This window comes from Strix aluco, chromosome 9 (genome assembly GCF_031877795.1).
Source record: "Strix aluco isolate bStrAlu1 chromosome 9, bStrAlu1.hap1, whole genome shotgun sequence".
In the NCBI taxonomy this organism is placed as follows: domain Eukaryota; kingdom Metazoa; phylum Chordata; class Aves; order Strigiformes; family Strigidae; genus Strix; species Strix aluco.
In genome coordinates, this window is record NC_133939.1 from 26,689,312 (window position 1) to 26,716,439 (window position 27,128).

The 27,128-nt window shown below is 41.2% G+C and overlaps 1 protein-coding gene across 1 annotated transcript in view; it reads right to left on the reverse strand.

Moving 5' to 3' along the window:
- Nucleotides 1-27,128, reverse strand: part of LOC141927411 (uncharacterized) — a 200,770-nt gene that overhangs the window by 54,743 nt on the left and 118,899 nt on the right. Inside the window, exons 6-8 of the mRNA XM_074834607.1 lie at nucleotides 14,309-14,431; nucleotides 7,312-7,437; nucleotides 1,383-1,505 (exon numbers count right to left, since the gene is read on the reverse strand). Of these exons, the coding sequence (XP_074690708.1) occupies nucleotides 1,383-1,505; nucleotides 7,312-7,437; nucleotides 14,309-14,431 (372 nt within the window). The remainder of the gene's footprint in view (nucleotides 1-1,382; nucleotides 1,506-7,311; nucleotides 7,438-14,308; nucleotides 14,432-27,128) is intronic.

Below are 27,128 nucleotides of genomic sequence, written 5' to 3' on the forward strand. Positions count from 1 at the left end.
TTTTTCTGTAATTAATTGTCACTTTGCAAGTAGAATATGTCGGCAAACTCTCTAAATGTTCTTTTTTTGGCTTTTTCAAATAGAAGAAGAAAAAGTTGGAAAACTGAAGCACGGCCACCATCCTACACATGTTTTTTCCTATCTTGTAAATACAGCTAATAGCTAAAGTATGACATTTTAGTTGCCCTCTGTTTCCTTCTAGCTTAGTTTCTAAAGAGTCAAATACCAGCTTGAATTTTGCAAAAGATATCAAATAATTTCCAGGAGAAAAAACAATAATTGTATATCCATGGTAAGACATGATGCTTAATGATTCAAAAGACTGTTGCCATGAGATTGGGAAGAAAATTTGTGCCAATATATAACATTGCAGGTTACCTAGTGCTGTAGTTTACACATAAATTAACAGAATTCTCAACATGTATCCAAGATAAAACAAGTAGCATGCTGACCCTAGTATTAAACCCACTGCTGTTTCCATCTATGAATCATCAGTGAAGTTTCTACACTACTTAAAAATACTTTGCTTGTTCAGTAACGTTACTCATGAGCAATCCCAGTAAGAGAGGGGGAATCACTGAGGTGTGCAATGCTAGTTGCAGAAGGGCTTACAGGCAACTGAGTAAAATACTCAGGGTAGAAAGTAAGTATTTTGCGAAGCACTCAACACACTCTATACATAAGACAACAATTTAAACATTGGCAAAATTTTGGCCAAGTTTTCAAAAGGAGTTTAAAATTAGTGTTTGATTACGTACCCCGATGCTGACAAGGCTGTTAAAAATCTGTGCACCATGAAGTCCACAAGTGCTTTCTACTTCATAAAACTTTATAGCATCCAAGCATCATATTGAAAGAGAAAAGCAGCCATTTTGATCTCTAATTCCCCCCACATTTTGGGTCAGAAATGCTTTAGATCCTTTTGAAAATCCCAGACTAAATACAAGACTTTGGAATTTAACTTTTTGAGCTCCTCTCTTTGGAAATATTACACTTCATGATTTCTTCCTTCACAGTAGTTTCTCTATTAATATGGAAACAGTTCTCCAGCTAAAAAGCCCTTTGAATTCCAAATAGGTTTTCAGTGACCTGGTTCAGAGTGTTACTTGAACCAGTTTTCCAGGAGCCGTATCTGGGGCATTATTTTAAAGGGACCCTACAAAAATAACACTCCAGCATCTACAAATCCAGTTGCTAGAAAGCATGATTTAAGAGATCACAGAGTAATTGCCATTATTGGCTGAAATAAATATTACAGAGAGAAATGTCGTTTCAAAATGCATACATATATTTGTATAAAATATTCCTTTCCATTCAAAGCTCAGTAAGCCAGAGTGTTGATTAATATCTTTCTTCCCAGCAAATAGTCCATAGTTTCTTACCTAAACAGGACTTTCTGTCTGCAGAAAGATAATGCCCTGGATGACACCTGCATTTAGCAATTCCTCTCTCATTTTGACAGATTTGTGAGCATCCTTCATTTCCACTTGTGCAGGGGTCTATCACTGAAACCAATTTGAGTAGACTGTCAACTTAAAGGTCACGTTTTTGCCTGAAAATGATCTTACCTGCCATAATTACAACTAACAATGAAGATTACTATAGCTGTAAGAGATTAGACTGGAAAAAAAAAATTGATAGAATTTGGTGTATAGTAAAGCTGTTGTTTTTCTCTATGCTGTTTTCTCTGTTGCTGTATGGCTACAATGCTTTAAACAGCGGGAAGCTGGGCTCTTGGAAGTAGGACAAGAAAAGTACATTTTATTCTTATTTTACTGTAACTGAGCAGATTTCAAGAGCTGCTCTAAACAATAGCAATTAGCACTCCAATATGCGTGAACCCATAAACACATACAACGGTGGAGTTCACCATGGAACAATGTGTATTTAAGAGTCTCTGGAGGAAATAAATGCTGAAGAGCCCCAGAAGACCTCCTTCAGTCTAAAAACATATGCCATTCATGTTGTACATCAAGATTTTTTTATTTTCATGAACAATAACATACCATTTCAAGGATAAGCCATGCTAAATGGAAAGTACTTAGAAAGACTATTTATAAAGTGTCTGCAGAAGTCTCCACCTCAAAGATTTCACTGTGTTTTATGGGTTTATTTCTGGAACACTTACCTGCTGGAAGCATAATGATGTATTTGCCCAAATAAAGACTTTGCACACGTCAAAGTAGACCTACTGGGACTGTTTGGAAAGGTCTGATTCAGGTTAAGAGATAGAGTTTTCATACCAAAATCTGATATCCTGTACAAGGTTGAGGTTTCAGTTCAGAGTACTAGTTACACCATCATGCTGGTGAATAACATTACATAGGTAAACTTGGTGGACACCTTTGAAACTGTGTCCTCTAGAGTTCTGCTTAGTTCTACTTTTTAAAACTTAAGCCTATTTCCTTACAATTCAAGCTCTAATTCAGCTTTAGCATTTTATTAATTATTCTCCAGTTTGAGACATACAACCTGTACTCCTCACTCGCCTTCAGCCCAACATCTCCTTCACTGGCCACCTCAAGCTCTCTACAAGCCAACTTCTACCAGGGAAGCAGGAAGAAAGTCAAGATCAGTTCAAGAGCACTAGCACTGGCACTAGAGTTAGGGTTTCAGTAACCCTGGGGAAGGGTTGAGGGTGTTTTCCTCTAGATCTTGCTGCTTTGCTCTTCCAGTGGCTAACTGCACACATATATATAGCTATGCAGGAGAAGGGAGTAGGAGAGAAAGACCTCTATTTCCTATAGATACAATTAAATACGGGGTGTTGTACTGGGTTTGTGCGCCAAGGTTTTGGTACTGGGAGGGCTACAGGGGTGGCTTCTGTGAGAAGCTGCCAGAAGCTTCCCCATGTCCGATGGGGCCAACGCCAGCCGGCTCCAAGATGGACCCACCCCTGGCCAAGGCCGAGCCCATCAGCGACAGTGGTAGCGCCTCTGGGATAAGGTGTTTAAGAAGGGGGAAAAAAACCTGCACAACAGAAAACATCAGCCATAGAGAGAAGTGAGAACATGTGAGAGCAACAACTCTGCAGCCACCAAGGCCAGAGAAGAAGGGGGGCAGGAGGTGCTCCAGGCCCGGAGCAGAGATTCCCCTGCAGCCCGCGGTGCAGCCCATGGTGAGGCAGCTGTGCCCTGCACCCAGGGAGGCCCACGGGGGAGCAGAGACCCACCTGCAGCCCGGGAAGGACCCCACGCCAGAGCAGGGGGATGTGCCCGAAGGAGGCTGGGACCCTGTGGGTAGCCCACATTGGAGCAGGCTCCTGGAAGGACTTGTGGCCTGTAGAGAGAGGAGCCCATGCTGGAGCGGGTTTGCTGGCAGCACTTGTGACCCCGTGGGGGACCCACGCTGGAGCAGCCTGTTCCTGAAGGGCTGCACCCCGTGGGAGGGACCCACGCTGGAGAAGCTCGTGAAGAGCTGCAGCCCGTGGGAAGGACTCACATTGGAGAAGTTCATGGAGAACTGTCTCCCGTGGGAGGGACCCCAGGCTGGAGCAGGGGAAGAGTGTGAGGAGTCCTGCCCTGAGGAGGAAGGAGCAGCAGAGACAACGGGTGATGAACTGATGACAACCCCCATTCCCTGTCCCCCTGTGCCACTGGCAGGGGAGTGAGAGAAATGGGGAGTGAAGTTGAGCCCAGGAATAAGAGAGGGGTGGGGGGAAGGTGCTTTGAAGATTTGGTTTTATTCTCATTATCCTACTCTGATTTGATTGGTAATAAATTAAAATGATTTCCCCAAGTTGGGTCTGTTTTGCCCATGACGGTAATTCGTGAGTGATCTCCCTCTGACCTTATCTCAACCCATGAGCCTTTTGCTATGTCTTCTTCGCCCTGCCCAACTGAGGAGGGGAGTGATTGAGCAGCCTTTGTGGGCACCAGGTATCCAACCAGGGTCAACCCACCACAGATAGGTTTTTTACTTTCCTCCAATTTTCACTTTTCTGTGTAGTCAGTGGCATTTTGTGACACCATTTGGCAAAGAAGGATGTTGCCCCAGAACACCTTCAGATTCCCTTATTTCATCTCCTGCCATCTTAAGAACATAACCATTCAAGTCTTCAGGCTGAGAGTCTGACTTGACAGTATTAAAAAAAAAAAAAAAAAAATCACTGTTAAGGATGTAGAACTGAAATTTTCTGTTGGACTCTCAACACGATAGGTTGCAAATAGGTTTCCAAGGGACAGCAGCACTTCATCCTACGTGACACTTTCAAGGCTGACAACTTGGCTCTGCATTTTGACAATTTGCGGTCTACAAAGGATTTAGCTTCAAGCAAGAACTTGTTCCTTGCCGATATGAAATACTGAGTTATTTGGTGATTCTTTTTCTATTTGGTTAAATTAAATGAAATCACTATCAAACAGCATGTGTTAAACCTGCATATTATAAAGGCTTTTGGAGCATCTAAAGCTTTAATTTGAGAATGATTACAGCATAGAGCAGAACTGGTAATACTCTGTGACATGACAACAAGCAAACAACAAATTATAGGGTAGATGTTAGTAAAACATAGTAATTTGAATAAAGATAGCAGCCTTGCAAATCCTTAGACAAGATAAGTTTGTAAAGGAAAGATCTTCAGGACATAAGGCAACCACTGATTGACTTGTTTTCCACTGACATATCTGTTCCTTCCTGTTACAGTCAGGTTTCAGGAAAAGCTAAAAATAACTCATTAGTGTTTTTTTTTTTTCCTACACACTTGGCTCTTATTGTTTGACTTAATAACTTTAGTAAATAACAGACTCTATCCTATGAAGCTCTATTCCAAGTTGTTAAACACTATGGCAAAAAATTGACTTGAACTGTTTCATTTTCTAGATGTCCCAGGACACCCAGGAACCTCATCTGAAAAAGTCACAGTGATGCATTTATCTGGGATGGCAGCAATGTTCTTGGTGAAGTGTCAGTATGGGCTTTACATGGGCTGTGGACCTTCCAGACCTTCACTGCAAGGCTGTAAAGAGTAGGGTCTCCCCTCCTATCTGCCATGACCTCTAGAGCACCTAAAGAAAGAGAACTGGGCCTTATCAAGTTAATTTTCTTGCTCATGGCTACCATGCCTTTACACCGGAAAAAATATAAAGTGGTAAAGAGTAAAATTTCCTTCTCATGGCAGGGAAAGTTAGGGCTGGAAACAGCATTGACTTATAGAAGGAGAACTCAAAGTGGCTTGAGAAAGATATTTGTTCTTGCCACCCCTGAATAACCCAATGGGGAATTCACTCTAGCACATATCCTGTATAGCCCATCCTCTTAAACAAGTATCACAGCCACTGCTGACCACATCCACACATCTCATCCGCGGAACAGCTATCTCACCACTTCATCTGATGCCACAACACTCCATAACATCCGTTTGCCTTCATGCTGAAGGCTGTACCACACTGCTAGGTTTGGGTGTTTCTGTGCAGCCTTTCAGGGCTCTGCAATGCATTAGCTCCCAAGGAGTCAGCGAGGATGATTCCACACCTGCAACACAGCTACCCCTGCTGTAGTAAATACCCTCATGATGCTATAGTTTCTCTGTCCAAACTAGAGCTACAGCAGCCATCCTTCCTGGTTGGAAATTAAAAGCAGTCAGGCTCACCTCCTCCTACCTTTTCTACTTAAAACATCTCTAATTGCTAACCCAAATGTATTCATGACCACTTTATGTTCATTTGTTCCTGTAAAAATCTTGTCCATCAGCTTAACTAGCTCTTTTCTCTCCCAGGCGTTTATTTGCTAAGGTATTTATGGGAGACAAGCATCCTATTCGGTCTTCATTTTGCCAGCTCAGCTCCCCTTGCAAGACAGATTCTCCTTCCTCTGACCACAGCTGTCTTGCTGGGGGGGTTGCGCTGCTATATGTTGATTTACACCACCCTAAACACAGGTCACCAGACATACATGTGAACTCCTGATAAGGTCTCACCTGCAGACAAAGCTGACCTTGCCCCTTCTCCACTGTTCAGTAATTACTGGTTGGTGACAAACTGCTGCCTTTGGTGGGTGGCTGACCCTCATCAGCCCCACGATGCGAGGTAGTCAATGGCCACAGCTGACTGTGTGGTGGAAAAACCTCACCAATTAGGGGACTGAGCCTGCCCATTTTGCTGCTGAGCTGAACCAGTTGCTGGCAACTGAGATAGAGCACAAAGTGGCACATGGAGGTTTGAACTGCTCCGTGACCACCCAAGGGACAAGTCCCACCCGACCAGGCATTGCCACACTCAGACCCTGGTGATCCAACCTCTATTGCACCACAAAACCATAAAAACACCAAAAAGTTTTATGCAGGGGTCCTCACACCCAGCTGGCTTGACCAAGGACATCTCAAGTGCCAGAGGCAGCGGAAGAGCCACGAGAGGTTTGGGAACAGGCTGGAGAACAGCAGAGGAAGGTCCCTGATGTCCTGTCCCCGCTAACGCTCTCCTTTTCTGACTCTTTCTGACAATATCAGGGACAAAACGTGGCCACCCCATGAGAGCTGGAGGAGAGGCAAGTTGGCTGCGGGTGCTTGCTGAAGTACAGCACGTGAGTCTCTGCGGAGGGCAGGACTCGAAGAGGCCAAAAGCGAAGGCCAAGCACTCGTCGCACACAGCATGAGTTGGAAGCAAACTGAACAGCAGGATTTACTTACACTTTATACACAGCATATAAAATCTCCGAGCAGAAGAGGAGCCATATGGAAACGGTTTTGTGACAGGAATTTTAGCGCAATAAATCCATAAATTTGGCCCTATCTGTCTCTGGCATATTCAAGGGTACCATGTGTGTGCGCTTGTGTTGGGGAAGGGGGGGTTTGCCTTAAAAACTGATGAATATGTTAAGCTATATGAGAAAAAAAAAACAACAATCAAATCCAAAGGTAGCAATTCTATTCTGCTTGTGAGAGTGTTTGCTTAGAAACCTGAAGGGGAGGATGAATGAATCAGACTGCGATTAGAAGCAACATAAGCCAAAAGCAGATAAAGAAAAGGCTTTATGTAGAATAAAATGTGGCATACAGGCCAAGTCTATATAGAACTTGATGAGTAATAAAGTGTTAGAATTAAACCATGATTAAGTTCCTAACCTATGCCATCATCATCAGTGTGCAACAAACAGCCAGAGGTCTATGAGGCCAAAATCTTGTTCGAAGTTGTGAACCAGCGTGAACTTCACACCTCAAACATGAGTCATTTTAATCCTTTTAATAAGTGAATCCTAAAGCTGCTTTTGGCAACCAGGGTGAAACACAAATGAATACAGTGACCCAAAGCACTATTCTGGGGTCATTTAAATTGCCTTTAATGTGTGTCTCCAGGCAGGTAGTGCAGGACTCACCTTCACAGGATTTGCCATCCCTTTTCAGCTGGTAGCCCAACTGGCACTGGCACTTGTAGTGGTCTTCACTGAGCTGAACACACTCCTGCTCACAGCCCCCCTTGTTAACACTGCAGGAATTGATGGCTGGAGCCAAGGAAACATTGAAGGAATGAATGTCAGCAATTCAAGAAACTTATTTCCTATTTTAAATCCATAAATGACAGTAAAAATATGCAAAGCTCGCTGAACAGCTTTCATAAATGCACTTGTCCCCATCCCCTGCATGATTACTCTCCCTTGCATTTATGGTGCTTGTTTGACACAGCGACCCACATCAGCAAAAGCCCATGATTCCAGTGAGAGGCAGGTGAGATCTAAGAACTGTAATACTGACTGAAGTACAGTCACCCTTTGATCTGACAGCAGCAAAGCACTCAAGAATCCACTGAGGTAACGAGGAAAAAAAAAAGAGCAGCCCTACTGGCACTTGCCCATTTGTTGTTGGTTTTTTTTTTTTTTTTTTCTGTCCCTGCTATGATTGATTAAAAAAATAATAATAATTGTCTTTCAGGCTGATTTTCTCAGCCTCACGCATAGGAAGCTGCAAATGACAGGAGTCACAAGCTCCACAGGACAGACTTACCAGTAAACCACAAGGAACAAGAGGCTCTTTAATACATCTCTAAAAAGACTTATCTTACCCAGAGAAATTAATATTCTTTTTTATTCAACATATATCCCTGGCCTCTGGAGAAACATTTCTCCTCCTGCCAAAATACATTAACACACACCCACACCTATTCGCACACTGCATATAAAAATAAGATAGATAGTTTGAACCTGTTATTGTGCTATATGTATGTAAGTGTGAGCATGTGCATGACTGCATCTATATATATGTCAACAGCAGGGATGTACTATGTTCTCCATGAGTAGTTGGGAAGCATATTTGGTCCTCCATGGAAGGCATGTAACTCTGGACCAAATGAAGTCATCAAAGAGCTTAGATATTTATTTCAGGAATATTCATATTAATTCATTTATCTGTAAGAGGCATTAAAACATTAGCCACAAAAGTTGCTGTAGGATACATGTCACCCTATGCTAACAATTAGCAAATACTTAGTTTGTGCAGTTAAGTATGTGTTAAAAAGACAAAAAGAAAAGGAAATTTTTACATTATCATGGATGCATACACAGCAGCAGCCAGGAGACACCTCGCTGCACACTGGACCTGACCCGGGCTTCTGATCTCCACCTGCGTCTGCAAACCTCCTGCCTGCTTGCAATGTAACTTGAAAGCAGCTTGAGGTCTACACAGGAGACAGCAGACCTGATACACTCAAAGCTTCCTGCTTGCTGCACATTTGTATCCAAAGACCTGTTTTTCAGCAAGAATATTCAAATAAGATGAAAATATTTCAGAAGATGAAAAACGCCTTAGATCGGCTCCAAGTGACAGAATATACATCTCGATTTTTAAAAGTGTCATTTTCTCCCTCCTTTTCTGGGCATGAGCCAATTTGGATGTAAGGGGAGATAAGAAGCAACCTGTCACACCGAGAATTTTGGAGGTTTCGAAGCCAGAAGGGGTTGGGCGTGAACTCCTGTGCCGAGAGCTTGCACCAGCGGGGCCGTGCAGCTTGGCCTGGCATGGGGCTATGCCAGCGGCTGGGAGCGAGGGATTACTCCGGAGCAGCCACGGCCAGGTTTGTCACGCCGGCTGCCATGGCATCGCGCGGGCTACATGAGAGGAGGTGCCAGACTGAAGGAGAAGAGCCGCCAGGGAAGGAACAGGATGAATTGTGCTTGTGTGTGCTGCCAGGCGCCGGCAACGCATCTTTCATCAGAAAAAGGGAGAGACTTGACATGTCATGACTCTAATTCTACCTCTTGTAAAGGGGCTTGCGGCTGGAGGGCTGAGAATGTGCACAGGGTTCATGCAGAAATACAGCATGCCCTCTACTTCCAGAGATGTATTCTTGAAGTCTGGTAGAAAACCAGGCCCACTGCAGAGTCCTGGCAGGCACAGCGGTACCGGCCCAGCCCCGGCAATTTGCCTGCCAATGCTGAGCAAGGGAGGCAGCATCACAGCAAGGAGGACGTCGGCAGCAGGCATCATGTAGGAAAGACAAGGATCTGCCAACGGTTGAGAAAGATACATTTCTCAACTCATTACTTTTGATAAGAATGGTCATATTTATACAAAAAACCTAAGGGTGAAGCCATAGTTAGATGTATACATAGCAACCATGGGGTTAGAACATGCAGTCTCTTCAAACCTGTTTTCCATCACCTTAAATCCAACCTTATCAATGATGAAATGTAACTTCAGACATACTGTGCCTTTACTTATGTGGAAAAACATAGATTATAGATTTATAGAGATATTTTCTTTGTTACTTCCTCTATTAAGAGATTTAGTGTGTGAAAGTCTCCATAAAAACCTGCATCTCAACAGCTTTTCTACATAAGGTGGACATCAAAGATAACAGCTGGCACAAAAGATGAATCGAGCTCTATAGACTGTGCTCTGGTTTCACTTCCAGGAGTTCAAACAAGAATAAATCTCAGTGAAGACCATGAATTTACATCAGTCCAAAAACACAGCCCAATACTACAATAAACACATTCTCTGTCTGAGTTTCTGCTTTCCAAACACCAGCCAGTTAAACTTTAATGAAGTTAAATTCATTACATTAACATAATCAAGGCATTAAAAACAAAACAAAAAAAAATGGACATTGTTACCTTTGGTTATTCTAATTACCTAATTTGGAGTGAATGTTCAGTCTGGCACATATATCTAAAAATGAATTCAATATTGAGCAAAATTTGTGGGACCAAAAAGCTAAGAAAGAAAAGGAGCATTGAAAAAGATGGTATTTTGGCATGGCACAAAGTATCAGAGATTATCAAAAGATTCAGGAAGAAAGTGTTTTACTGTCACACACTAGTTGTCACTGAACAACGCAATCCATTTGTTTGCCTTAGAGTATGAGCAGAAGTTTCTAATAAGAGCAAGAGGAATGACAAACAACAAACAGATTTCTTCAAATCATGTATTTTGAGACTCATACTAGCAGTGGAGGGATGGACCACCAGCAGTTAGTCAGGATCCCAGACACACTGTGGTAGGAGGACTGAACTCACTGGAAAGAGCTGGTGACAGAAGTTCAGTAATTTTCCATGCAATCACAAGAAGCTTATCCCAGGTTTCTGATTCTTCGGATGCAGGCTGAGTATCTTATAAGAAGATAGATCCACCTCCTTATGTATGAGAGACTTCCAAGCCATCTAGGCTGCAAAATCTGCTTCCCCTCAAGTGATTTTGGCACTTTTGCTCCCAGAAACATAGGGTTGCCAAAAAGAAAAAGACGTGGAGAGAATAAACATAACAGAAATCTGGGCTGGGTTCATCTGAGAAGCCTGTCTAAAGGGATGTTTGTTTCTTATTTCTGCAGCTGAGACAATCACTTTCCATAAACAGCTCATTTCCAGAACGTAGTCCCTTTTTATTCTTAGTCTGTGGGAGAGATTGTTACATCCTCTAAAATATCCAGGGAAGAAATATTATTGCTAATGCAAGCCCTGTTTGAAATGCTAGGTGTTCTGCTTAGCTGTGCTAGGTCAAAAGAGAGGTGTATTACTGGGTTTACTTCTTGATCGGATGAGTGCTCAAAACTGAACGTATAAAATGATGCAGCAGCAGAGGAAAACTCTCCATCCTCAACAGTCAGTGCAAGCAGTTAGTGCCCAAATCCCGATGCTAGGCACTCCCAAGTTACTGGTTTATATGAAATGCTTCTCTCTGTCCTCATCAATTAGTAACTGTCTCATGCTCCAATGCATGAGAGCTTATTATATCCATTTATTTTGGTGTCTTGTCTAAACAGCTGCAACAGAACCCAATATCCTCCTCTCAGTATTGTGTATATCCATTATCATGATAGCAGTTCTCTCTGAAACTTAGTCCTGTCTCTCATTTTAGGATTTATTTCTGTTTCTTCTCAATAATTTCTGAGATACTGCAAACAGAACTGAACAATGCGTTAAGTATTTTTAATAACTTCTTGTGAATACTTATATTTGTGAAATGAAAAGTCACTTTCTGATAATGTTCATAGCTAGGACAACTCCAAACTGAGCTTCCTGATTATTTGTGCCATGAGAAAACTTTCCTACTCTATGTTCACAGAAGGTTTTACATATTACACAGGTAAATTCATTTAATTGCCACAATATCTACTTTTTGCATTTATCATTCAGTTCTCTCGTTCTTTTCACCCCCAAAGCCACTCTAGTCCTTTTTCATATAAAATTCCCTCTCCACCATAGCTGAAAATGAGACTATTCAAGAGAAAGTAATGTAATTCAAACATTACATCTTTCACTTCTGGGTCTTCCCTGGTCAGGTCTGATCAGAGAGATGTGAATTTCTCTCTTTTCTTTTAATTCACAGAAAACCACTAGTGTTTCTAGTTAAATATGAACCACTCTGTTTTCACATTAGTTTTTTCTCTCACACTAGTGTTTCTTTACTCATTCTTTCTCCCACTAAGATAATCAAGAAAAGATTGAGACTTCACCATATTTTTAATTGCAGTTAATTACTGACTGAAAGTCTCTGTATGTGGTAAACCCAACAAACCTGAAAGGGTAAGTTCTTTAACTAAAAAACATTATTCCCACAGCTTGAGCAGTGGTACATCTTGTGTTCTAGTTGCATCAGTAAATTTATTGCTGTGATAATACCAGAAATGACTGATGACATATTCGGCTGGTGTTAAGCACAACCAAGGGACTTTGTGCAAGAACTGAGACAATGACCAAACTGTGAGTGAACTTATTCTGCAGATGTGGTCTGACCATACTGACTGTTGTTCTCATGTTACCTAAAATCAGGCTCAAAAATTTAAACAAATGACGTCCTTTTCTTCTTCCCAAATGACTGAACATTTTTAACCTTTTTGTAGAATTCAACAATTTGACTTTTGTACTGATTTAAATGCAACACAAGGACAGTATACATATATATATATAATTTTATTTTAAGCAACATGCAGAATTAACTCTGCATGTCTTGTTTCAGAGGTCAGAGTCCAACCTAAGAAACACAGGGTTTATTTTTAATGGCAGAGCTGCTAATCCTCTCCACAAGCACATAAAGGGGCATTGTGTCATGAGCTGAACTGCCGAGCTCCATGGTGCTCTCATACATAGAGTAACTCCATCCTGTAAATCAGTGGCTTTACACCCAAATCTGAAAAAAATGGTAGAGCCTTTGGGATCATACCTACACTCTTCCTACTGTTTCTAATGCCTGTTTCTTGGAATGGGATTCCTCTGACCAACAGCAGATGTCTGTCTGTACAACTGTGAGCAGCGTTCAGATTAGCAGAGCATTTGCTGCAATGAGACCTGCAGCCAGCCTGTGCTCTATATTTAATGTCGGCAGAAAGGGGAACACATCTACCAGCAAGCATTCATGAATTGAAGATCTTCAATATGGGTGCTTTAAAACTAATTTAAAAAAAGACAATCAGCTTGGTTTGCAACTTCTTTTGTTATTGGCTTTCATGTGTTGTCTTTTGATTGGGTGTGCCACAGAGAGTAGAGCATGGGTTTTGCTGGCTGAGCAAGAGAAATTCGGTATCAGTTGTAATGGAGATATTACAAACAGGACTGCAGCCGATGAAGATGTATCCCTGAGGTACAGAAGCAGTACAACCTTTAAAAGACCAATGTAGATAAAGGAATGGATCAAAGGGCACAGGACCACTGTGGGAACAAGGAGCTTTCCCAAATCTATAGCACCCTAATTATCAGTCTACAGCATGAGCAGAATCTCAGGAAAAGTGCTCAAAACTCCCAGCTTCACACACACGGGCACTTCCTGCGTGAGCTAAAAGTAATGATTAACACAAACTAAACATTCATGTAAATTTCTTGGATCAGAGTTTTCAGCCCACCCCATCCATGCTTTTCATTGTGTCTAATAACTAAAATGTAAAACAGAGCCAAGCAGACAATTCTGCATCACTCTTTTACCTAAAAAAATCAACATACAGCAAAGGCTGAAGAGGTAAAGAGTAGGGCTTCTTCTCTTCATGCACTCTGAAAACCAGAGAAGACCTCTGAGAGCGTACTTAAATATTCCATTAGCCTTTTAGAGCCCCCTCTCTAGCTACCAGTCTATAGCACCATATTCTCAAACGTATCTTAGTAATTCACAAATTTGGCCTCTGCTCTTGAACCTCCCAAGAGGATTTTTTCTGCTCTGCTCACTGTAGCACAGTCACAGAGATTTTACTTCATCGCCCCACACCTCCACCCAGTTAATGATATCCTCCTGCCTCTGCTCATGCCACCACCTGGGAAAGCCTACAGAGCCCCAGTCTGGGCAGTCTGACGGAGATGGTCACCTACTGTAAGGTTAAATCCAACTTTAGGGTGGCAACCACAAGCTTTTATTTTGGCTTCATTGCTGAAGACACAACCTGCAGTTTGGGACTGCTTGGCTGGAAGAGCAGCGTTCTGTCAGACACTCGTGGGCAGGAGATTTCACTATCTGCTGTTTGTGTCTCTTCAGAAAAAACAGGCAAAAAGACTAAGTAAGAGGAAGAGTAATGGGAACAGAAAAGCCCAGGGCATGGCTGGAACATGGAGGGGGATGTACCACAAATTAAAAATGCTCAGAATTAGAAAAACATTTTCACTGGAACTGAAGACCCCCTATTTCTTTAATGCCTGCTGCAAAATGAAAGAAATTTTCACAACAATGCATCACAGAAACACAGGACACCATCACCGCTTTGCTCTCAAAAAAATAACAAATCTGGGAACACCTGAAATCTTGCAAACTACTTGAACTGGAAGGGATACCACCATCTTTTGTGAATTAGGCAAAACACAGACTGGGGAAGTCTACAAACCTTTGCACTTACACAAAGACAGGTTTAGCAGAAAAAGACATGTCTTGAAGTATGTGAAGTGCTTGTTAATGTTTACTTACCTATGCAAGTGCATCCGTCAGTGTGGAGCCTGTATCCCACCTGACACTGGCAGTGGAAGGAGCCGTGTGTGTTGACACAGTCTTGCTGGCAGCCACCATTCACCACCGCACACTCGTCCACATCTAGAGAAGGCAGGCAGATGATGAGAATTACAAGACATACCCTGGTTCTCCTGGATGGCACATAGCTCATACATAATGCAACCATTACACTCAAGACTGGGTTTTTGTTTACTTCACTGCTGCACTGTAAACAGAGCAGAGCAAATTGAAATTTTGTGGTGTTTTTCAAAGTTCCCGCAGGCGCTGCCTCTGCAGTCTCCACTTCTGAAGCCCTTGTTAATTAGAGTGATCTGTGACATGGTGGCTTCCTCAGGGCCAAGAGAAAACTACAGGGAAAGAATTAGAGTAAGATAACACAACCAAGCTTGTAGATACCACTGGTCAAACATTTAGCTTTTGTAAAAATTCGCTGTATGAAGATTTTTCCTTTTGCATCATGCCTTTAATCCTATTAGCAGCTGCTCTTGAGGGTACAAGCACGTACAACTGACATAAATGAAACAAATGCAAGAGCAGACCCCATGCTCTCAATCAACATTACATTTTCAAGCACTGAGTACACAGAGAGCTTAGACATTACATTTAAAAAGAATGATGATTTTGTGCCATGTTTTCTGTGACTCTTATCTCTTGGGCTTCCTTGCATTCACCTGAACCTTCCATAACATCTTCCCAGATGACCTCCCAGAAAAATGATGTGATTTCCTGATGATACCTTTTCCAAACCTAAGCAGGTATCTTTCTATATTTCACATTTTAGGGGATCACGTTCAGTCAAATGAAGAGGGAAACTAGCATTAAACCAGCTTGAGAACGCTGCTTTTAACTGAAAACAGTGGACAAATATGGACAAAAAAGATCAAGAACAGTTTAAGTAAACAGGTGACGGTTGAAAACAAACCCACAAAACTGAATTTCCAAAAGTACCATATAAGCAGTTTCTGTACCTTTTCAGAAACACTGGGCTACTGTAAATAGCATTTGATTGGCATGTTGCCACCATTATCTTAAAAATTGACATAGAGGTCATTGGAAATAAGGGTCAGTTAGTCCATTCCCTGACAAAATTTCACTGTGTAGATGTTTGCCTAGAATTTGTCTGTCCTTTCCTTAACAGCCCCCAGGGATGGCAACTTCACCTCCCTCCATCTCACCCAGGGGTGATGCTGATACCAAACTACCCTGACCACAGAAGACCCTCTCCTCTTGCTGAAGCCAAGCCTTCCTCCTGCAATAAATAGACATCTATAAAGAACCCCCATTCAACATGAAAGACTGACATTGATTTAATTGCTCGTTACATCACGTTCTCAAATCATCAAAGGGATTTACCACCCAAGAACACCCAAATGGGTGTGGATGAGGAGACTGGGATGTAAAGAAATAAAAGAGTGGCTGCAATGAGAAGCAAGTCTGCAATCGCTGCTGTGAGGAAACGAGCTGACTGCGTAGCAGACCACAGCAACACAAAAAGGTTCTCCCCCCCCCATTGCACTCGAGGAACAAGGGGTCTGGCTTTCATATTTCTGCTGTTGATATATCTGCTTTGCATTTAGCTTTCATGGTTTACATTTCTTTTTATGCTTTTATGTTTATTCCATTTTAGAAAATCTAATCAAAATTAAATGAAAAAGGAAGTTTTAAAGTTGACTTGGAAACACACAATGCCCTGGTCCTAAGGAAATGTATTTATAAAGTTAAATTTTAATACTTCACATGTGAATTTCACTCACCTAGAATGAAGTCCTGGTGTTGAATAGCGTTTAAATTCAGACCATTTGCTAACGTGCACCACTTTTTAATCCTTCTGCTATATTTGCTGTTTTATTAGACTGTATACTACATACATTTCCTACTGCCCGGAGACATCTGGAATACTCTTTTTTTCAAACAGAAGTTTTGTTTTTTTTAATGTAAACAGTAAACAGAAAATGTTATTCATCTTGTTGAATTCTATACTGTTAAGAAATAGCCTGCTGAAAAATGCCAGAATGAAATCAAAACCAGGAAACTATTTGTCTTGGGTATCACAGAAATAAAATAAGCAAAAAGGCTCAAAAAAATATAGTACACCACGTTCTAGTATTTATACCTCAATAAACTCAAATACTGGGAGCTTCAATATATTAATTTTGTAGATGACAATCAGCTGCAGAATTTCTCTAATATACCAAATACAGTTTTAAGTTAGGATATCAACACTCACAAAGGAGAAAACATAGTCCAGCTAATAAAAATGAGCACTTGGAGTTAGCTCTATTTGTTAGTCTCTATTTGAACATTTAAAGAAGTGACTTGGTTTACGGGGAGCTCTGCACCCAGCAGCTCCCACACCCACTGCAGCTGCTCTTTCAACAGCATCTCCTGCGTGCTGGCACATCCCGAAAGGCCATAACGCAATTATAATGTTGAAAGGCAATATAATTAAATGAAAAATAAAAGACACTAAAATACTTGTATATACGAGCTATATCTAACCCCACTCCAAGACTCCCTACAGTAAGTGGGAAAAAAAACAGAGATGAGACCAACGAGCCTGCAACACAACTCCACGGCCATCTTCCCAGGATGCCATGTGAGCAGCAAGTTTGATGACAGACGATCCCTTCTGGTCTCAGGCTTTCTCTGCAAGATCAATATTCTAAGGATTATATGTTGAAAGATTCTTTCACGTATTACAGATATAATCAAGAAAAATGCAATGCACAGTTGCCTTTCAACGTCTCCTACTTCTCAAGGCCAGGAAACAACTTTGCCCCCAGTTATAGAAGAAAAAATGCCTCAATTATTTTGTCTGGGGAGCAGTCTGCAAAGTAGACACTAATCTAAATGCTTGAACTGCACTTGAAAGTTTTAAAAGTCTAACTTCTTCAGACCTTTTTATTTAAATTGCTATACCTGTAAAGGCCATATATACCGGGAAAACAACAGATTATGCTGGTTTAGGTACAGAAGTAGCCATTTCTTTTTCTACATGGGAATAACTATAGAAATATAAAATTATTCTAGAATTATGAAGTTATAAAATATTAAAGATATTTTAGAAATAAAGTCATTTTATTGTAATTCTAGAATATTATGGGATTATGAAAGATTGTATCTGTTTAACAATACACTATAATTAAATTTGGATTAGTTTCCACTGCAGATCAAACTGAAACACCTATGTGCTCAACTTTCTATAGTTACAATTTAGGATGCTTATCTGAATAACCTGAATTTCAAGCCATTTATGGCTTGCTTATCACAAGTCAGGCCGTGATAAAAGCAAATGCATTCCCACAAAACAGCAGGAGAGCAATCCGCTGAGACGAGAGGCGAAATGAGAATGGTGTGCTGCCCCAAGGCTATCTTGCAAAGGGGATTATGCTGCTGGGTGACTAGAGCAGGGTGGGTATGTGAATATCCTTCTCACCCACGGAAGATTTCAACAGAGATGCTTTTTAGTGGGATCCCTCAGCAAAGGTATCTCTGTTTCCGGGCTGTGCCTCATGCACAGGGATTGTGTCCCCATTTACCCACTTTTCATCAGGAACAACCTGGCAGGAAAAACCTTATGGTCAGTCATACAAGCCAAAAGTCAATCCTCCATGTTCCCAAGTTGTAAAGTATTTCAGCCACCACGACATGCACCTTTTTTAGCTCTTCATGCTTCTGAGGTCAGTGCATTTGGACTGAGCTCTGCGCATCACGACTGCACACTGACCTTTCCTCCATCCCAAAAGGACACACGTCTCAAGTCCTGAACATGGGAAAAGACGTGGCGTACAAATGCACAATCTGCTGCCAGTAACACGCCCTTCCCAAGGGCAGATCATACCGATGAAGTTACAGGTTTTGAAGTCCTCCACACCCCTGAATGGGGGCTCTGCTAATCTTCAAGGAAGTTTGTCCCCAACTGATTTGATGGGCCACGTTGGCAAAAGTTCAATTTCCCTGCCCAAAACTCGTTTAAATACAGATCTGGGTGGTTGCTTGTTTGGAACTCGGGATCATCACATCAGTGTCTTTTTTCATATTGTTACTAAAATGTTTAGGAACAGCTATGATCAATCAGTTCCTCAAAAATAAACAGGCAGTTGTGTTAAACAGAGATAATTAGTGAACCTGCAATGATGTTTTTATAAAGGAAAAAAAAAAAACCAAGATGTTGCTAGATCAATTCCCTACTAACAAACAGCTTAACTTTGTAAACAATATGCAAAACTAAACCCCAAAAGAAGAAAATAAAACAGTTCAGATAGCAGCAGGATTGAGCATTTGCAGTATCCTCTCAATTTTTATGATCTTTCCCCTCAGCTCCAGACATGTTGTGCGTGACAGAGTTGTGAGCAGGTGGACTATTTTTCAGCTCCCAGTTTTTAAATTCTCCACTTGCAACACCCCAGCACCACTGGCAGGTCAAGAGCAGGCTGCAGTCATCGCTCCCATGTTTCTGACCAGAGGGCAGCTGGTGTTGCTAAAGGTGTTTGTGCTCATACTGCAAACCAGCTACACCCTTAAACCAGCACGTAACAAATACCTGAATGGTCACGGGCCTCCAAAAGAACTTAAGAAATGTTTGTCCCTGTCTTAACCACTGGACAGGCACTTCATGCAATCCCAAGTCCTCTTTGCTTTTAAATCCTTTTTTTTTTTTCCAAGGAACATGTCTAGCAATTTCTGCAGCAACTACTCTCACAACTAATGCATCACTCACACTCCCATGGGCCTGCAATGATGCATCCATGACCCTCTGTTGGCATATGCATATATTTGGGCTCTGGTGCAGGACAACTGCCACTTCACATCTCAAAGCATCTGCAGAAATACTGAAAGGCAAACCTGCTTTTCTTTCTAATTTAATTTATTTTTTAAAGCACTGCATTCCTCACAAGGTCATTATTTGCAACTTTTATCACTTTTCACATGCCTTCTGTGCACGTGTGTGCAGCTGCTCTGAAAGTACAAGATGAAACGGTCTTCTAATATTAAGTTTATGGCACACTTTTCTTGCTTGCACACTTTTAGTAAAATGAAAGGTATACAATTACTTAAAATACAGCCTCTACTGCAGACCTGAGTTCCCTTCTTTGGGTTGGCCAAGCTAACGATGGCACACACAGAGCCCGGAATGGAAAGAGGGATGATGTGCAAAGGGTATTCCCAGGGATGGCATTCACATCGCGGACACTTTGTCTAGAGCACAACGGGGTCTAAGCAGGCATGGGGTGGCAGAGCAAGGTTTACCTCTAAGTTATCTTCACAGAGCCAGTGGCACTTCTGTGTCACAAATGAACAGGCTTTCTCTCCCTTGACTGTAAAAACATGCGCAGATTAATAATTGATCGAAGCCAGTACTTTCTGATAGATAAACATAGAAAAAAAGTTCCTCTTCACAGTGACCAGGCACTGCTAGAGTAAGAAACCAGAACTGGACAGTACTGACCTCACCATTTGAGAGCTTTTTTTAAATTTTTTTTTTTTTTTAAATTTTCGCAAAAACTCTTTACTGTGGCAAGTAAAGAACAACATGAAGAGAGGCAGAGATGAAATAGCTGTGAGCATCCACAAACAGCAGAGACTTGATATGGATGAAAAGATTTCTCTCCAGCTGGGAGATGATGTAGGAAACACGTTCTGGGTACATGCTAGAACAATTGCCTGCACGCAGGGACTCAAAACACCACAATACCATCTGTGGGTCTGGCCCAAATGACTTTTGCAGAAGCATAACTACACCCTTTTTACCAGATGCCTAATACTATATAAAATTGGAAGGAATGAATGACACATGCATGTTTCCATTTTCCATTGACCACAATCCCCTCAGCTCACTGCAAAAAGGATGCAACCAGCAGAAGCAGGGAAACACAAAACCCTACTTGCATTTACTTAGAGGATAGTTTACACTGATGGGTTTAAAGTCAAATTACAATTTAATATAATTATAGTAATTATTTATAAAAAATCTTGATCAGAAAGAGGAAGCATGGTCTACTCTTTGCAGCATTATCTTAAAATTCAGTGATATCAGGAGTTTGTCTCTTCTTTACCCAGGGAGGTCTGTGAGTTGTTAGTCCTCACACAATATTTTGAGGATTCATCAGTAACAGTGGTGATAGAGAAACAGGGAAGAGAAGATTTGATCTTATGTAAAGAACCACAGCGAGAAACCTTAAGCGGATATATTTAAAATTATTGCAAGTGTATAAACTGTTCAACTCAAACATTTATTTGGAAATAAGTTAACAAAAATCTGGCTTACTACTCCCTTGTCCTGACTAGCTCACCTTGTCTCTTCAGCTGCAGATCATTTAGTACACCTGACACAAAAACTCTCTTTTTTGCTATTTAACACAATAAAAGCTACGACAGTGCTTTCCCTTCTGTTATTTGTAACAGTGCTGTGATTAGTATCTTTCATGTATTCCAAAGAATGTTTAAACCTCAACACAAGTTATGAAGTGAAAATATCATATGGTCTTTCCCCACTAATTTACATGGCGGATTTTGCACATTAATTTAGTGTCTAAGTTAAATAATTTATATACCTCAGGGAAGAAAGGGAAACAGGCTTGATTCCCAGCCATTCATAAGCTGAACATAAAAGTAAGAAATTATTTCTATAAAAGTGACACATAAAAAAAGACCTGATATTGCTATAAGTAGATAAATTTATGACAGATTCAGCTCACAGCTTCCTTTAACTCACATGGTCTCCCCAATTCTTGAGTTTGAAATTGTCCATAATTTGACAACCAGTGTGAATCCACTCACAAATGTACTCACTATTAAGCATGGCATACTTTGCTCTTGCAGCAGAAGTTTTTAAAAGGATCTCTCCTGTTTTACTAACACTAAAGTGGTTTTCGGGATTGAAAGTTTGATAGGAGGAGTTTTGAAACTCTTGTTGCTAGAAAAATATTTGTCCATTTTCTCCACAATGAAGGAAGTTTGACATTAGTATTGACTCTAGGAAGAAAAATACAAGTTTAAAGTCTGGTCAAAAACAAAGCCTAAAATTCAACACGAAAAAGCAGAATTTCTGTTCACATTAATAAACATATTTCTGTTTCATTGAACTGAACTGAGCAGCAAAGAGAGAAAAGAGCAGGTTTTGTTAGCTGTGAGATTTTCACCCGCAAAACGCCTAGTTTAGGGATTTTTTGTGCTTCACAAAAAAACATAAATATGCTACAAGCTCTTTTGAGTGGTCTAGTAGAACCTGATGTTAAAACACCTTCATGAAACAGCTTTTAGCACAGATAAATGTGCTCCTGTGGAGCCAGCTGGGTCATTTTGAACTGTTAGCGCTCCTAGGCTTTTATTTTTGCTCCTGAGCTATTTGTTTCTGCCCTTTCCTGGCCCCTCCAATGGATTATATGAGCATCCATTGTCTGCTCCGGTTCAAAGTCACCCAGGTTAGCTCCAACCGCTGCGGAAGCTTACTTAAATTTCAGTAAGTCACAGGTGTCTGAGGCAAGCCTGCTACACAAAATTAATTAATGGAATAGCTCCAGCAAACCGTACTGAAAGGAGCATGTCATGTCTGTTAAGAGATTGGTTAAAAGGCATGGTTAAGAGATTCCTTACCCAATTTAGTCCCTGCGAACCCACTCCACAATGAAAGAGGACCCTTGTTAGAGCAGTGAGTTTTCCACTACATTTCTTCTTTGGCCGGGATTAAGGACAAAGCAGCTTTAACCAGCACTTATTTTGGCAGGGCTATCCAATTAGCTATGAACAGAAACAGGCTTCCCAAGTTATCTGATTATTTACCTTCCCCTGAAAATTGATGGCATTAAAAACCAAAGCTTTTTGTACCGGGTTCACTGTTTTTCAGTCTGTCACCTTCCTTTAGACCTCCCTGGTGATTCGGTCACATTGTGGAGAGGAATTTTCTGCCCTGCAGTTGGTACCTTGCCCTAGATTTCAGATGTTTTCCAGGTAGCTACAACAACTTCTAGCTGGGTCTAGGTGGGGTTTCCTTTCCTCTCACCCCAGTTTATCTGTCTTTATATTGAGAACACCAAAGGAAAGGGACCATGGCACTATGAAATGCTGAACAGCAGAGTCATCTATGGGACTATGTCTGCATTAGTTAATAAATATTTATATCCAGGTCTGAAGGGAGATGCATTTCCTGATGACTGTTTTCAAGGAGGGTACAGCTTTTTGGGGAGATTCATGGAGCAGCTGAGGAGGAAAGGCAGCTGCTTCCAGCACACGTGCCCAGTGCAACCTGCCCTACAGCCTTCTTTTGGGGAGAAGATTTCTAGAAGTAGTGAAAGGAACAATCCATCCAATCAAGTATTAAAGATCTAGATTTAATTTCCTGATCTGTCACTGGCCTTATTGGAGAATAAACACATGAATAAATTGCTACGAGATGTCACACAACCCTGTTAGTGGGGGCCACAGGTGATTTGAAAGAACGACATTGATTTGCCAAAGATCCTTGTAATTTGAATTCATTGTCAGGACAGGAATATATCAGGGAAAAAGATGCTCTAAGACTCTTTTTTTCCCTCTTTTTTAAAATGTTGCTTTCATGTGAAGACTGGCACAATGCAACCATTGAAAATGGAGATTGTTCTTCGCCAATGACTGGATTCTGCAATCACAGTTCATTTCTCAGATGTCCCTCAGAAACGGATCTCCTGGACAGTGATGTGAAAAGAGAAAAATGGCCAATATCTGTACTGCCGCTTTCTGCTTACTTTTAATGCCTGACATGCCAATCTCTCCCGAGATATTTAACAGTGGTTTAGCTCAATAAACAGCCAAGAGCCCCTCATCCACAAGTCTATATGCAAACCATATGTTGCAGTTGAAAACTCTGAAGATTATAATTAAAACTGTCCATTCAATTTAAACAAGGTCAAGAATGAAAACTATTTCAAATTCAATAAACAGGCCATTTGAAAGTGTAGACGCTGTAGAGGACAAGCTTAACAACTTAATTGACAGGTAAAGCTTCATTTCTAATCCTCATTTTGATATCGTCTGTAGCCTCAGGAGTCAAAACACATCACTGCTCAGTCCTCAAAATATGCAGAGAAAATGAAAATGTCAGCTGAATGAAAAAAAGGAGAAGCATCTGTTTGATAGCTGTGTAAGCCTGTGATATGTAAACTGCTTTGGAGTCAAGCAGCCCTAATTAGAGTTTCAAGGCATTCTTCATTAAATATACACACACAGACATATATATATATATATATGAGTTTTAAGCAATTATCGAGGCCAGATAATTTGCAAGAAAATCAGGGTATAGAATTAAACGAAGGAACATAATTTCATGGACCAACCTCAGACAACACTGTGAAGTTTTCACACAGCTGTGAAGAAATACTTTTCTCCATCTTTTCACAATGCAGATCTGTACATTTTTCTCCACTCTAAGTCATTAAAACAAAAAAGAACGATGCATTTCTGAATCTCAGAGTAGTACACAGCATCTCAGCAATTAAAGCCAAAATGGAAGACTGATAGGGTTACTAGCCTCCACAGTGGGGTTATACTAATAGATATTTTGGCAACTGCACACCCTCGATGACTCCAATTCACATCAATATGAAACCCACACAGATGGACACAAACTCTCAGTGGAAACCTGGTGCCAAGATAAGTGAATGACCACATGAAGTAACAAGGGCGTACAATCTGAAGACTGACAATCCAGACTTAGGATCTTAAAAAATGTTTATATACTGAAGAAAACAGTCTCATTAATTTTACTGTTTCCTGTAGAAAAGAAGTGAATGTACCGGCTGTAAATAGTGAAGTTGGAAGAGGATGTCTGGCCTGTGCACCGCAGCAGTGTGGGCTGAAACACAGTAATTAAAGTTTTATGTAATTTCTGCTTAGGAGAAAGTCTTTGAGATCACTAGCATCAGCAGCTTCACCGTAACGCTCCTACAAGTTTTTCTGACGTGGGGCAGAATAGTAGAAGGAAAATTTGTTATGGGGCTATCAATTTTTAAATACAGTTCCTCAGCACAATTCAGTTAGGCCATGCTGGGAGGCAGGAAGGTGGCAAAGGAGGAAAGGATCGCTACAAGGAGATGTACTTAATAAGCGACAGCATGATACAGCCCAAACTCCTTGCGCAGATTCAAATTTGAGACAGACTAAAGAGGTTTATATGTTGGGCCATCAGCATCTTCTCTCGGCAGGATATGACAGTTTGAAAAAACAGTTACGGAATAAAAAGAGAGAAACGACTGATCTGATGAGAACATCTGGTTTTTGTTAGCAGCAATATTAATGCCCGCTTGCTGAGCTCAGTAAGTGTCTTTACTACAGTAGAATGCATAGAGAAATCTTTTCCACACACAGTAGGTAAAATATGCAAAAGAAAACGATAATCATGCAAATACCTTCATAATCTGATGTTTCCAGCTTACAGTACATACACTCTGCTGGTCGGAAACATGAATGCTATTTGTGACAAATGTCCTACTTGGGTTGGTAAAAAGCTTTAAGACATCACATGGATAGACTCGTCTCACAAACTGACTGGAACATAAGCCAATTTTGGGAATAATTGGTTTGGGAGGAGCAATCACCAGTCGTAACTGTATCATTCAATACATGAAACGTGTGCAACGCTGGCACTGAGCTTGCAGGGACAAGACTGTGCGGGACTAGGAAAACAGGGAGGGAAAACACACTATTCAGGCACCGAGCTCCATCTTGCTGCCAGTCTCCCCTAGACATGGCCACAGCACAATCCACTTCATTTCTGTAAAAACTGGCTCACTGACATTGCTCTACAGCAATTAATTCACAGAGCCACTCCTCAAGAAGCCGCCGCAAGCGTTGATTCCCCCACTGGAGCTACCACAACTCCAGGCCAGGGAGTAAAAGGCAGCATGTTACACAGATTTTCTTGCTCTGCTTCCTTATGACATATTGTGATGAGTTTGACTAAGATAGAGTTAATTTTTTCCATATTAGTTTGTATGGGGCTACGTTTTTGATTTGCACTAGAAACAGTGTTGATAACACAGGGATGTTTTCCTTACTGTTGAGCGTGGCTTACCCAGAGCCTTTCCTACTCCTCACCCCACCCCACCAGCGAGGGGGCTGGGGGGGCACCTGGGAGGGGGCACAGCCGGGACAGCTGACCCCAGGGCCATCCCACACCACATGGTGTCATGCTCAGCACATAGAGCTGGGGGAGGAGGAGGAAAGGGGGGATGTTTGGAGTTGTGGCGTTTGTCTGCCCAAGTCAACGTTGCAGCCCGGCTGTCCTGGGGGTGGCTTGAGCCCCTGCCTGCCCAGGGGAAGTGGGGAATTAATTTCTTGTTTTGTTTTGCTTATGCGTGGCTTTTGCTTTACCTTTTAAACAGTCTTTATCTCAACCCACAAATTTTCTCACTTTTCTTCCAATTTTCTTCCAATTCTCTTCCCCATCCCACTGGAGGGGGAGTGAGTGAGTGGCTGGGTGGGGCTTAGCTGCCAGCTGGGGCTAAATCACAAACCACAAAACATATATTAGTCATGACTCTGCAGAGATTCAACCACAAGAAGACAGAAGTGGCATTAACACATCCCAAACCTGTCCATACCAACTTCCATAGCTGGATCCTAATGAACAATGTCACCAGGCACTGAAGCTTTTTTTTTTTCCCTCTTCCCAAGAATAAAAATGACATCAGATTAATTACTTGATTGCTCTTTTTGAAATCCTTGGCTGACATTGAATCTCTTTTGGAATAGTAACTGTTAAGAGGGTCCTCAGGTGGGTCTTTCAAAGATTCGGTATGCAACAACGACAGGTTTATTTCAAGTTGGCCTTCTAATAAATCCCAGTTAAAGCCCTCAGGTACTCATGTAATTGAAGTTTGAGTAATTCAATATGATGTTGATCAAACTACTGATCTTTTAATAACGAACTGTAGCCCTCCCAGCAGTTGCTATCTTGCTGACAGTCATGTCTGGATCACTTCCTTTGGGCCAATACTTTGAACAGAGAAGCTGACAGATTTCTGTTTGGTTTAGATTTTATCACAAATTGTTTTAAAGCTTTTTAAGGATGTATCAGATGGCTCGTAAAATCCACGGGCATTTCAATAAAAAATGGGACTTCTATTAATTGCCCCAGTGAAGACCGGTATTAAACGCTTCTAAAGAGGAATATAAACACCGCTCAGGGGTTGTAGTTCTTCCTATCTCTGTATCTGCCTTAGTCCTTGTTTACGTCGCCTGTAGGCAAAGCTATAGAAAAAGCAGTAGTTAGCCTGCACAATACTCTCCACTGAAAGGCAAATATGCACATTTTTCCTCCATAATTTCCATTTAAAATATGAATTGAAGGTTTCTAAGCCTCTCTACACAAGAAAAATTCAGTTGCAATTTACATTTTCGATGTGCTCAAAATGAACACCAAGATGACTCATGTGCTGTTTATAAGATGATTATATTTGCTGGTAAATACCTTGCTACAAACAAGCTACAATTTAAGTATTCGAAAGTCTTGCTTCTGCATAAAATTACTACTAACTGTAATTTTGGAGACCATGACCAGAGCTTCAATTTCAGGCTTGCAAAGCTCTTCCTACACAATGATTCTTAAAAGCACGAGTGTATTTTCTTCTCTGACAATGGCAATCATTGTATCTCTGTAATTGCGGAAAAGATTACCTAGCTTTTAATTCACATTAGTCAGCCGCAACAATACCATGCTTCTTTCCTTTCCTTTAAAATAAACTAATTATTGTCAATCAACGCAGTGGAATGTTAACATTCTCCATAACCTGCCTTACAGAGG